We start from the raw sequence: 12,667 nt of genomic DNA, 5'->3' as shown, positions 1-12,667 counted from the left end.
ATCCGCTATGAACAAAATAAAAATACAAGGAAGAAAGAAAAAAGAAATAATAAAATATTTTAAACCTAGATTGGGCCTAAATATACGATCCAAGGAATATAGGATAAAAATAAGAAATAGTCAGATTTACAACTGTTATTTGAAAATTAGTCATAGTTTTAATATTAATCAATTTTTAGCCACTTTTTCATGCAAAAATTAAAATCTGAATAAAAATACCCTTAAAATCTAGACAAATTCCAACATATTATGTTGGAGTTCAAACTTTTTACATATTAGATTTCAGCATAATTCATACTGCTGGAGTTCTAACATAATATACTGAAAATTTATACGCATGAGTTACATAATTAATCATAATGAACTTTCCGTATTTCAGCAGGGTAATTCGTCCCGATTTTAGCTCCGCATTAAATAGTGGCTACTTTTCAATAATTTTGGAAACACACCTATTATTCAGTAAAAATGCTATGCCATGCCATTCTGACAGGAATTTAACCAGCCCAATCAATACAACCCAATTCCAAGAAGCCCAGAATCCAGCCCTCTTGTATATAAACACCCAACGGCCCCTTATAAAATGTTTTTTCTTATATTAGGGTTTTGCTAGGCGGCTGACTCCTTTCTCCTTCAACCTCTCAAACCCTAGTCTGAAGTCGGAATCCTCTTCACTCTGCAATCATGGGGTATAAACTAAGCTCTGTATTTCCTATTTTCAATTTTATAACTTATACATTATTTCTCTTGTGAAGCATTTTCAAATTTAGCGCTTTTTTTTAATTGAAATTCTTAGCTCCGATATAATTGTGTGTCATGTTCAAATGATGCTATTGTAGGAGTAGACTGGAGACACAAAAAAAAAAACTTTTTTATATCTTCTTTGTTAGTTAATCTTAGGGAATGTTTTTATTTGATCTAGCAAGTTGCTGGATTTTGAGAAATTGAGTTAATATGATTAGCTATAAGCAGATAATAGTTGTAATTTGTAATGGCTGAACTAAATAGACCTAAAATAGAGGGGGAATGGATAGAATGGATTTATATAGGTGACTCCAACTAGTTTAGGATTGAGGTGTGGTTAATTGATTTGGACATGGAAATTTTATGTATGATGGATCTGGTGAAAGGGCGGAGGTACCCGGTGGAATGGTTGGGTGCTGCTCAAGCTTGCCTGGACACCACCCTTATCAAAAGGAAGTTTATGTGTGATGGATGTGTGCAGGAGCTCATGGCGGATGATTTAGCAGAAATTTGATGATTTACTTTCTTGTTGCTCAAAGCAGTTTTATGTGATGAAATGGGAGATGAAAATAGAAATTGTCAATGAGTTCTTGAACAAAAATTAGGAGCATCTTATAGTGCCATGAGTTAACTGATTGAGATTTGATGTGCTTCTCGAATTAAGAGGATCAAGTTCTAAGCTGCTCTCATGACTTTGGGTATAAGAAGAAGATAACTGTCTATGAACTTCATTTCTGATACAGTTTCATAAAATTTGTCATCCAAATGTTGAGTAACAACGTAGTGGGAAGCATAGGCAGTGTATTTCTACTAAATGACTCCTGACTACAGGAAGACACGTGGAATGGGAGCTGGACGCAAGCTGAAGTCCCACCGCAGAAGACAAAGGTGGGCTGACAAATCTTACAAGAAGTCGCATCTTGGTAATGAATGGAAGAAGCCATTTGCCGGATCTTCCCATGCCAAAGGAATTGTGCTTGAGAAGATGTAGGCTTATCTTGACACTAGTTTTACTGCTTATGTTATTCGTCAAACATGTAAATTGTATCTAACCTATCAAGTTGCTCAAATGCGTTCGCAGAGGAATTGAGGCTAAGCAGCCCAACTCTGCTATTCGTAAATGTGCTAGGGTCCAGCTCATAAAAAATGGGAAGAAGATTGCTGCTTTTGTCCCTAACGATGGTTGCTTGAACTATATCGAAGAAAATGTGAGTCTTCTGCTTTCAAGTATTTTTGATTCACTTAAGTGAATAGTGGTTTCAGTTTCGCCGTGTGCTAAGTTAGATCTTTGATATTGCAGGATGAAGTGTTGATTGCGGGGTTTGGTCGGAAAGGTCATGCTGTGGGAGATATTCCCGGGGTCCGGTTCAAGGTGGTGAAGGTTTCTGGTGTCTCTCTCCTAGCTCTCTTCAAGGAGAAGAAGGAGAAGCCAAGATCTTAAGTTGCCTCTTTTTTTGTCAAAATATTCTCAAGAGTGTAATGGACTAGCTATCTTGAGTTTACTTTGTGAACTACTATTAAGTAGGGCATTGTACTGGAATTTTGGTTCATTTCTGTTTGAGTTCATATATTACCTATATGCTTCCTCCTTTCCTAGCAAAATCGTGGCCTCCAGTTGTTTCTATGTGCTTTTTCCTATGCACTCTGATCATCGTCAAAGTCATCCTAGAAAATGTCTTCCTTCTGAAAATAAGTGGTTTTTTTATATACTTTTTTTGGTGTTTTGTATGTGAGTTAGGAAAAATATTTTCTAATATTTTGTCGACAAAGAAAATAATTTTCTAGTCTTAAAAGTAATTTTCAATTATGACATGCTTCCTCAAATGTGCGATTGAAATAACTCGCAGAAAAGGCTAAGAAGTTTTAGAAATATTACTTCTGACAGAACATATAAGAGATTCTTATTTGATGGATAATCAAACATATTGTAGAATACATATACTCCCTCCGTTCTAATTTAATTTATGTGAACATGTTTGATTGGTCACAAAGTTTAAGAAAAAATGAAGATTTTTGGAATTTGTGGTCCTAAACAAGTTTAAAAGAGGTCCAGAGTATTTGTGTGGTTATAAAAGTTTCTCATTAAGAGTAGAATTGGAAGTTTAAGCTAAATTGTTTCCAAATTTAGAAATGAGTTATTCTTTTTGGAAAGGACCAAAAAGAAAATAAATTTACATAAACTGGACAGAGGGAGTATACACTACATATTTGACATAAATAATAGGAATTGCTAATAAATATTATTTTTCCTCCACTAAAATTGGGAGCTTAGAAAATGATTTACCTATGCAAGGCAGGGAAGTTATATTAGAAAAGATGTTTTCTAGACATTTTAGCTAATGTAAAAATTAGAGATATTTTACATTCTTGGTAGGAAGGAAAATGATTTTCTGGTATTTGTTTAGTAAGTTAAAAATATTATATCAAAAGCATTTATGTATAATTTACACAAATACTACGGGGATATGGTGGAGTCGAGGTTCAGGGTCGGGGATCGGGGTCATGGATCGAGGATTGTGATTCGGGGTTCTTCGAGGGTCAAATGTCGGGGGTCATGGTCTGAGGGTCGAGAGTTGGGGGGTCGAAGATCGAGGTGTGGGGTCTGAAATGAGAGGTTCAAAATCAGGGTTCCGGGTCGGGGATCGGTGTTCAAAGTCATAAGTATTTTAGGAAAATAAAAGATGGGGAAGGATGCTAACCTATTACCTTCATGTTATACATTAGCAAGATCCTATCCACTTTCTTTACATCTTTGTTAACATGATATGCAAAGACAAACAATTGCTACCCATTTTGAACTACTAGTTCCTTGCCATGTTAATTGCCATACAGCTTTTCTCATCCTAAAATGTCTTTCCACTAGCTATGAGTGCTAATTCCCTTCATTTAGTGTTCCTATGTAAACTCATTGTTCTAACGCAAGAGACTTCAGTAGCATGATTATTTACTTGAATCCTAAACCAGAAGCAAGTCATCTATTTAACTTGTAAATCCATATTTTACCAAAACAAAAAAGAATTCTTTTAAATCTTATTATAAGATACATGCTTCTCAAAATTAATTGTCTTATTTGGCTGCAGAATAATTTGATCCAAAGGCGTATAGTTTATTTCTAATACAGCATTATTTAAAAAAAAACAATAATTGTAGAATATGATTGTGACAAAAAAACCCAAAATTTTAATGTTTTCTGACTAATTGGCCAAATTTGATGCATCAAGTAGCTAGCTAGTTCAAAGTAACAAGAAGCACATCTGAATTTGACTTGGGATTAATAGCATATACTCCCTCTATCTTAATTTATGTAGCATAGTTCAGATCTCGAGATTCAATCTTTTTAATGTCAACTGTGAACTCAAACATAGAATTTTTAACTCTTTTGGAATAAGGAAATGCCAACTTATTTCCTTTTGAAGTGGATAATGAAAACTTTTAAGGATATAATTCTCTGCAACATTTCTCAACACTAAGACAATTGCAACTTGTGATATTGATTTGCAAATCTGACTAGAAAAGACTTCTAGGTTTTACATTTATGTAAATGTATTTGTGACATAAATCAGTACTTTGAACATAAAAAAAAGATATGTTCTCAAAAATCTTGATCTTAGCTGAAAGCAGAAGAATCTTGCATCAGATAAGCCTTTCCTCAAATGCTATACAATACTGATGCCTTTGCCACCTGCTGAAACTAGCCTTCTTGTACTTGAAGCCTAACCATCTTTGAACATCAAAATTTACACACAATTAGCACACATTAATACATCATTATAAGAAGCAGAATAGGTCAAAGATTCGGAATTTCATGAATAAAGTTAGACCACATTTTGGGAGAAAGGAAAAGATCTTCATGATAAAGATGTGTTTCTCAGACTAATGTAAAGTTGTAATATTAGGATCGAAACAGATCTTTTACCTTGCAATGAAGTTATGCTTGGCCGTCCTCATAAATTGTTGTTTTCTTTATGATCAATTTCTAAAGAAGGAAGATCTAAATCAGTCTTCCCAACTACCTGGACAGCTTCTTCAGAAAAATCAAGACAATCAACGGAAGAATTCTTGACAGCAAATGGCGTCCTTCTAACTGCTATTTCAGGAGTATTTAGTGACAAATAGGCCAACTTACTCATTAGAGATTCAACCTTATCGCTAAATGGGGTTGTGCTGACTTCTACCTGACCGTTTAGTTGGTAAACATTTTTCTTTGTATTTGTTTTCTCAAGAGTATTCATATCATCCTTGATATCTGTATTATAATTAAGATTACACTGAGCACCTACTCCATCTCCATCAACTGTTTCACACCATCTAATGTTTTCACCAACGGAATCCTTTTCATCTGAAACAACCTCAGCAGTCTTGATGTCAGTATTTCCAGTAGTGTCCAAGTTCATTTCATTTTCCATAACGCCTTGATTTTCACCTTTAGTTGCAACCAAACCAGTAACCATATCACTGTTCAATAAACTTTGGTTTTCACTCGTAATCACAACCAAACCATCACTTGGAACGTGTTCAACTGAATCAGGTCCTTGGTTTTCACCTTTAGTTGCAATCAAACCAGCAATCATATCACTGTTCAAAACACTTAGGCTTTCACTCTTAACCGCAACCAAACCATCATCTGCAACGTGTTCAACTGAATCAGGTCCTTCAGCCACAACTTCCTTATCTTTCGAAGAATTTGCTAATCTTTGGTTTTCACTCTTAATCACATCCACATCATTGTTCGCCATGACTTGGTCTTCACTCTTAATTGCAACCAAACCATCACCTGGAACGTGTTCAACTGAATCAGGTCCTTCAGCCACAACTTCCTTATCATTCGAAGAATTTGCTAATCTTTGGTTTTCAATCTTAATCACATCCATATCATTGTTTGCAAGGACTTGGTTTTCACTCTTAATTGCAACCAAATCATCACCTGCAACGTGTTCAAATGTATCAGGTCGTTCAGGCACAACTTCCTCATTGTTCAAGGTACTTGCTCTTTGGTTTCCACTCTCAATCACAACTGTATCATTGCTCACAATGACGTGGTTCTCACTCTTAATTCCAACCAAACCATCAGCTGCAGCGTGTTCAACTGTATCAGGTCCTTCGGCCAACACTTCCTTATTGTTCAAAGTGCTTGCTATGCCTTGGTTTTCACTCTTAATTGCAACCAAACTAGCACATGTGTCATTGCCCACCACGCCTTGGTTTTCACTCTTAGTTGCAACCAAACTAGCACCTGCATCATTGCCTGCCACACCTTCGTTTTCACTCTTAGTTGCAACCAAACTAGCACCTGTATCAATGCTGGCCACGCCTTGGTTTTCACTCTTAGTTGCAACCAAACTAGCACCTGTATCAATGCTGGCCACGCCTTGGTTTTCACTCTTAGTTGCAACCAAACTAGCACCTGCATCATTGCCCACCGCGCCTTGGTTTTCACTCTCAGAAGCAACCAAACCAGCACTTCGAATGTTTTCTAATGGATCAGCTTCTTCAGCCACCACATCCATATATTTCGAAGTATTTGCTCCACTTATTTCATGATGAACTTCAGGAGATAACTCAGGAATAAGAGTAATATCACTTGGAGCACCAGAGTGATTATCTGAAACATTTGACTTGTCTGTAGAGGATACCGGAGAGAGGTGCTTCAGATTTTCAGGCCTTCTATTTGCCCTAACTGGAACTTTTACCCTCTTAGTTTTCGTGTTTGAGTTTCCTTTTGGGCTACCAATGGGAGCTTCAGTCTTGGGCAGTGCAGAAGAAACATTTGACTTGTCTGAAGAAGATACAGGAGAGAGGTGCTTCAGAGTTTCGGGCTTTCTGTTTGCCCTAAATGGAACTTTTACACTCTTAGCTTTCATGTTTGAATTTCCTTTTGGGCTACAGATAGTAACTTCAGTCTTGGGAAGCGCAGTAGACAAACTGGAATGAGAACCATTAGGAGTATGGACTGCCTTCACCTGCATGACAATCAATTTAACTTAAGAAATTTTCTTTCCACTTGGTAATGATCTTATCATCATTATACTACATGTTGCCATCACGTAAATTATTTCTAATTGAAGGACATGAAAATAAAACCATATAAATAGAAGACTAAACTAACCCCGTCAAAGTAACCCATCTTCGGAGATGGCATGCGCAGTCCCGTTGGTTTCATAGAGGCCGGACGAGAAATTGTGCCTGCTTGCTTTAAACTTCCTCTAGTTATAGGTGTTCCCACAATTTCGGGCTTATTTGAGGTCTGATCACTTAAATGATTCTTCAGATCCAAAGTTGAGGTGTCGCTGTCAAATGATCTGCAGGAGCTTGTCTCAAGGCTAGTCCTTAAATTGCTTGACCTTTGGTTCATGGCAGCAGAAGATGATGATGATGCTGAAGACCACTCACTAATAGAACTAGCAGGTGATATGCTTGAGTTGATCTTAGAGGACATCAGATATGCTGAGACGGCAGAATTCCCAGACGGTACTTTACTCTTCAATGCAGCTTTTGAAGGGGTTTTGAGTTTTGCACTTGCAGAAGGTTGAGCAGTAGGTTTGCTGCTATCCACCTTTCTCCTCGCTGCAGGAATTGAAGATTTAGCTGTCTTGTCCGATGAAGTACTTCCGGAGCTATCACTTGAAGATCTTGTCGAAGGTATTCTCATTGCAGCTGAAGAGCCGACAGAAGGGGGCTTCATAGACATAGCAGGTCTCGGTAACACCCTACTAGCATTATTTGAGGCAGATGCTTTTGGCGTCTGAGCCCCTCTAACAGAAGCTGTAATTTCCCATTAAACCATCAAGATCAGAAAAGCTGCTTAAAAATATTTACATGCCATCAATGTAAATTTAAACAAATTCTTTTACCGCATACCTGTACTAGTTTTCGTGCTGTTATTATCAATTTTGACTCGTGAGACATCCAAAGAAGCCCTTTTGGTTACACCTGCAGAAACAGGTTGCGACTTTGTGCTAATTTTTGGAGGCCTTAATGATGCTCCATCTGTAGTTCTAGTGATAGACTGCATTACACAACATAAGACAATGTCAGTAAAATATCAGAAGTCCAAATTCTTTCGCTAATCAAACAAATGAGAGAGAACACCTATTCAGCCTTTTTGACCAATAATTTAAAAGCCTACTGCTAACAGACTCAAAAAAGGTTAATTTAGAGAAGAGTGATGATTTTTTCTCCAAATGTAAGGAATTTCTTTGAGCTAACTATAGACTTGAAAATATGAAAACAAACAATATTTCTAATCTAACAATCAATCAACACTGTAAGGAATTTGTTTGAGCTGACTAATAGAAATCAAAACTAGGAATTTTTATAAGAGATGCAAACCTAACAAATAAACCAAATATCAGTACGAGCTGCAATTTCTCAATCAGATGTTGGCGCTAAAATATAACTGATGTATGTAACAGAAATAAAATTTTAAAGACAAATTACATGCCTGAGTGACTTGTGTCTTATCCTGCTTCAACCCACCCAATCTTTGTGTTCCGGTAATTTGCTTTGGTTGACTTTTTGGTAACCCGGCTTGTGCTCCAATGATTCTTTTTGGAGCAAGTTTTTGCTTTATCTGACATTTGAGAATATAGACAATATTAGCTGAGAACTATAGAATTATGAATAAAATCTTCAGATGTCACCTCTACAAAATTAAACTTACCCTAGCTTTTGAAGCAAGGTCCACTTTCTTCACAGCTGTAAAAAGGTAACATTAGATTGGAATAATTTGCAGGCAATATGCATCTTTTTTTAATTTCTTAGCAATATGCATCTTTTCTTGAACATTTGGAAAAAGATCTTTAACCCCATAGAAAGTAACCCACCACCCCTCCCCACTCCCAAATATGCATGCATCCTCCACTCTATTGAGAAAAAGAAATGGAAAATATTTAAAACAAACAAAAAAGACAAGGACATTAAGATGGAAACTAAAAGTGCACACAATTTTAACTATTTCTATGGCATCGTTTGAGCTGCATGACCTACAAACTCATGTACTTCCGTTTTCTCCAATCCATTTGAAACAAATCGAACAATTAACAATATTATATGTAACAGCTTCGTGAAAATGAGCAAATTCATTGTTGATTTTTTATAAAATAAGCTTACACTACAACTCCCTGCATGTCCTATTGATTTTAACTCTAAGAAGCTAAGCCTAAAACTTCCCTTCTAAACCTACTCCTCATCTTAACAAGTCCTTGTGCATCTACGCCTCTAAGATCCTTAAAAAAAGTACTCATTTGTCCCATTAACCTTTAACATCCTGCCCACATACATCCAAGAGTACTATCTGTGAGATATGAGGTTCCCTAGAGTGGTAGCTGGACAAGAAAATGTTAAAGTTAACAAATAATTCGACCATAGACATCAGTATTGAGGCGAAACTATCTAATTTCATGGCAGCTCAAAGTAGATGTTGCAACTGAGGTGAAATTGGCAGTAAGTAGGAGGCTTCTTTAGAAGAATTGGTTAGCATGTATGATGTAACTTGATGTATCATTGAATACTGAAGAGTCAAACCGGAAGGCCTTTAGATGCAATCTACTGCAGCGGTGCATACTGTAATATGGCAAAGGTGAAGTTCTAACTAAAGTTATGTTACTACAAAAAAATGGAAGGCAGTTTTACGTGAATAGACACATAATTTCACGGTTGGCACTAAAAAGGGGTGTGTGGGTTGTGTGTTGGGTGGGGGGAGGGGGGGGGGGGGGGGATTCGCAAAAATGAAGAGGAATATTTTTTTTTGTTTCTTCATGCAATATAACGAAGCAGTTCCATAAACATGACCAATTTTAAACAACTATTAACTTACAAGAATTAGCTCCACTATCTGTCTTTGTAGATACATCCCCACTACTTGAAATGGTTAGGTTCTGGATTGAGGCTCTTATATCTCCGAACAACTCAGCTTCAATATGTTCTAGTGTCAAATTATCACTTTCCAACGTGGAGATTGAATCTGCAGATTGTCGCACATCCTCCTCAATCATAGGTAAATTGTGTTTTTCACCTCCCTTCATAATGCTGGACAACTCCTCGGCATCAAGCACACCTGAATATGTTGTTTGTAAGTTTGAATTCACAATAGAGGATTACATAAATAAAGCCCTTTAACAGGAAGTATACTACCTGCATCTGTAAAGAAAGCACTATCCCAAGCTAAACTTTTGCGTAAATTGACCTTTCCTTTTCTGGCCTTTCCAGGCTCTTTTGACTCATGCAGCTGGGGGAACTGGTCATCACGGTTACCTTTACCAACCATGTCCATTTCCTCTTGAATATTAGTAGCTCCTGAAAAACCAAGATTCTAGCCTCAGCATGATTTGCTGAACACAAAAATAAAATGATCTTTATACAAAAGTACCACATTGGATATGCAGACGCAGCTTAGTACCTCTGTCAAATGAAAAAAGTAACATAAGCAAGAAAAATGCTTCTAGCTCTAATAAATTGTCATATAAACCAAGGAGAAAACAGCAAAAATATCCACCTGCATGAGCGTTAGCTCATGCTCAAAACCAGAGGCGGACCCAGAATTTTAACGTGAGGGTGGCACCATTGTCTTACTCAACAGCGCCCCCTAAAAGCTTTTAATGTTCAGGGTGCTAGATTATTTATATAATCATTTTCAAGGTATGTACATATACATATACAAGATCTCTGTCGAAGTCTACGGGGTCCGGTGACCCCGCAACAATACACATAGGTCCGCCTCTGCTCAAAACTCCTCTGACACGAGTCCTAGTCATTGCGCTGCGGTCCGTTTCCCGGCTTCGCTTGTGCGATTTGCACTTCTGATTGGTTTCAGCCATCCCCAACCTTAATGGATGGACCATGAAGAGGTCAGTCAAGCGGTTAGGGTTTTCGGGAACAATCCCCACTCGCTGCTTCACAAAAGGTTGGCATCCTTTTCATTTATGAGATAAATGAGTTGGTCAAGTCCAGGTCCAACATTAAGTAATTATGATTCGGAGATATACTAAATACAACAAATAAAAACTGTAGCATTCTGAGAGCTCTTTAGTTCATAGGCTATCAATCAACTAGGATAAAAAGCACAGATTATTTTCCTCCAACAACATTACTTTAAAAATCACAGTAAAGCTGTCTAAAGCTCTCTTCAGCCCGAGAATGGGCTCAAAAGTGAAAGGAATAAACATGCATGAAGCCCAAATATATGAACAACAACAACTACAACAACTATTATGTCTCAGTCCCAAACAAGTTGGGGTAGGCTATATGAATCCTCACTTCTTCATTTAAGCCCAAATTTATGAACCACAAGAAAACATATATCAGCTCAAGCTACTTAGTCACTTTTTTTATCAGCTCATTTCTTCCTTGGGTGGGATGGAAAAACCTTGAAATTCCTAAAATAGTAGACATTCTTCCAAAGGAAATCACATCAAACACCCAAATGGTGTGAGAAAACTCAATTTTTTTTTATCAGATCTTGTAAAAGAAAAAGCTAATATTTGTGTTAACAGTTACTAAATAAATCATCAGAAAGTAAAATAAGGTTTAGACAAAACCAAAAAATAAAAAAATACATTCAATCTTTCCATGCAAAACACATTAAACAGCCAAAAGGGTGTAAGAAAATCCCATTTTTCTCAGATCTTGTCAAAAAAATAGACCAACTCTTTTTATTCCACAGTTTTAAAACTAAATAAAGAATCAGAAAGTAAAAATTACAGAAAAAAATGGAAAATAAAATAAAATAAAAGGAACAAGAACCTGAAGAAGGGTATTCTTCAAGACCCCAAGAAGGGAGAGGAGAAGAAGAATTTACAATAAGATTGTCATTTTCTGATGAGAAATCAATAAGACTATTAAGCCCATTCACTTCAAGATCCATTTTTTCACACTCTTCAATTGACATTTACTTCAACAGATTCAGTGAAATAAAAGTATAAATCTAAAGCTAAGAATAATGAGAGTATCTGAATTCGATTTGAAATTGGGTTGTTCTTTGATAAAGGGGTTCTGAGCAAAAGTGGCGATGATAGAAATGGAGCGGTAGAGCAAAAAGGGGGAATTATTTTTTTGAACTGCTAAGAGGCGGTTTTTCAAGAATTGAGAAATTAATAAATGAAAAATTGAAAATTTTGTTAGCCGTTTGGGCTTTAAATAAATAAATGGTACTACTGATTTTGAATTGTTGACTTGGGTTGGCCATCTGTACAAGTACAATTGAAGTGGAGTATACAATTTGATAAAACAGTTATTTTTATTCGAACTAATAATTTGGGCAAATCAGCTTGGATCTTTTCTTTTTAACAACTACACAGTGGTTGTATTTGTATCCCTCAAAACAATTTCTCTATCTTTACGAGTCAGGAGTGCGAGACAGAATTAAAGTCTACATATACAGTATCTTCTTCAGGTGGAATTATACTAAAATTTTTATTGTTTTTGTTATTGAACTAAACAGTAATTGCCGTGACATTATTTGAATTTAAACTCGTACATTACGATTTAAAAAGTAATTATTTGCCATATGATTATCTTATTAGGATGAAGAAGTTAGATTACTTGAAAAGTTATGTGTATTTTGAAAGTGTACTTGAAAATGCGTGTGTGTATATTCTATATACATACATACATACATACATACATATATATATATATATATATATATATATATATATATATATATATATATATATATATATAGACAATTCATTGAACTTGGCTTCATTTTTCATTTTGGCACTTTATCTCAACCTTGTTCCATTTTGGCCCTCCAACTCTATTTCTTATGTTTCATTTTAACACAAAAATTTTTATCCGACGTAAAAAAAAAAATTTACTTCTTATTTTTGTTTTGTAATTTCAAATTTTTGTTTTTTTCATTTTTCTGCACCCCCTCCCCCGGGGAAAAAAATATTTTTTTATATATATTTTCAATTTTAGTTTTTTC

The 12,667-nt window shown here is 35.9% G+C and overlaps 2 protein-coding genes across 2 annotated transcripts; one reads left to right on the top strand and one right to left on the bottom strand.

The window, feature by feature from the left end:
• Positions 1 to 553: 553 nt before the first annotated feature.
• On the top strand, positions 554 to 2,343 carry LOC104103219 (small ribosomal subunit protein uS12). Its single transcript, XM_009611114.4, has 4 exons — positions 554 to 686; positions 1,573 to 1,728; positions 1,823 to 1,949; positions 2,042 to 2,343. Exons 1-4 carry the CDS (start codon positions 682 to 684, stop codon positions 2,180 to 2,182), a joined length of 429 nt encoding a protein of 142 aa, XP_009609409.1. The 5' UTR covers positions 554 to 681; the 3' UTR covers positions 2,183 to 2,343.
• A 1,732-nt stretch (positions 2,344 to 4,075) lies between these two features.
• On the bottom strand, positions 4,076 to 11,832 carry LOC104103200 (uncharacterized). The gene is made up of 9 exons (XM_009611087.4): positions 11,482 to 11,832; positions 9,874 to 10,035; positions 9,557 to 9,796; positions 8,402 to 8,436; positions 8,183 to 8,311; positions 7,600 to 7,747; positions 6,848 to 7,503; positions 4,658 to 6,701; positions 4,076 to 4,462 (listed from the first exon to the last, which is right to left on the bottom strand). The coding sequence occupies exons 1-8, from the start codon at positions 11,624 to 11,626 to the stop codon at positions 4,686 to 4,688; spliced, it is 3,531 nt and encodes a 1,176-aa protein (XP_009609382.2). The 5' UTR covers positions 11,627 to 11,832; the 3' UTR covers positions 4,076 to 4,462; positions 4,658 to 4,685.
• Positions 11,833 to 12,667: the final 835 nt, after the last annotated feature.

Source organism: Nicotiana tomentosiformis, chromosome 7 (assembly GCF_000390325.3).
Source record: "Nicotiana tomentosiformis chromosome 7, ASM39032v3, whole genome shotgun sequence".
Taxonomy (NCBI): domain Eukaryota; kingdom Viridiplantae; phylum Streptophyta; class Magnoliopsida; order Solanales; family Solanaceae; genus Nicotiana; species Nicotiana tomentosiformis.
Note: the sequence above shows the minus strand (reverse complement) of the source record. Positions and strands in the feature narration are given on the sequence as shown.

Bases quoted from the DNA above. Each gene is read 5' to 3' on its own strand.
- LOC104103219 (XM_009611114.4), top strand. The intron at 1,729-1,822 runs GTAGGCTTATCT...ATGCGTTCGCAG, and splicing joins GGAATTGTGCTTGAGAAGAT to AGGAATTGAGGCTAAGCAGC. The intron at 1,950-2,041 runs GTGAGTCTTCTG...TTGATATTGCAG, and splicing joins TGAACTATATCGAAGAAAAT to GATGAAGTGTTGATTGCGGG.
- LOC104103200 (XM_009611087.4), bottom strand. From the start codon at position 11,626: ATGTCAATTGAAGAGTGTGAAAAAATGGATCTTGAAGTGAATGGGCTT. The intron at 8,312-8,401 runs GTAAGTTTAATT...CTCAAATGTCAG, and splicing joins ACCTTGCTTCAAAAGCTAGG to ATAAAGCAAAAACTTGCTCC. The intron at 7,504-7,599 runs GTATGCGGTAAA...GGGAAATTACAG, and splicing joins CAGCACGAAAACTAGTACAG to CTTCTGTTAGAGGGGCTCAG.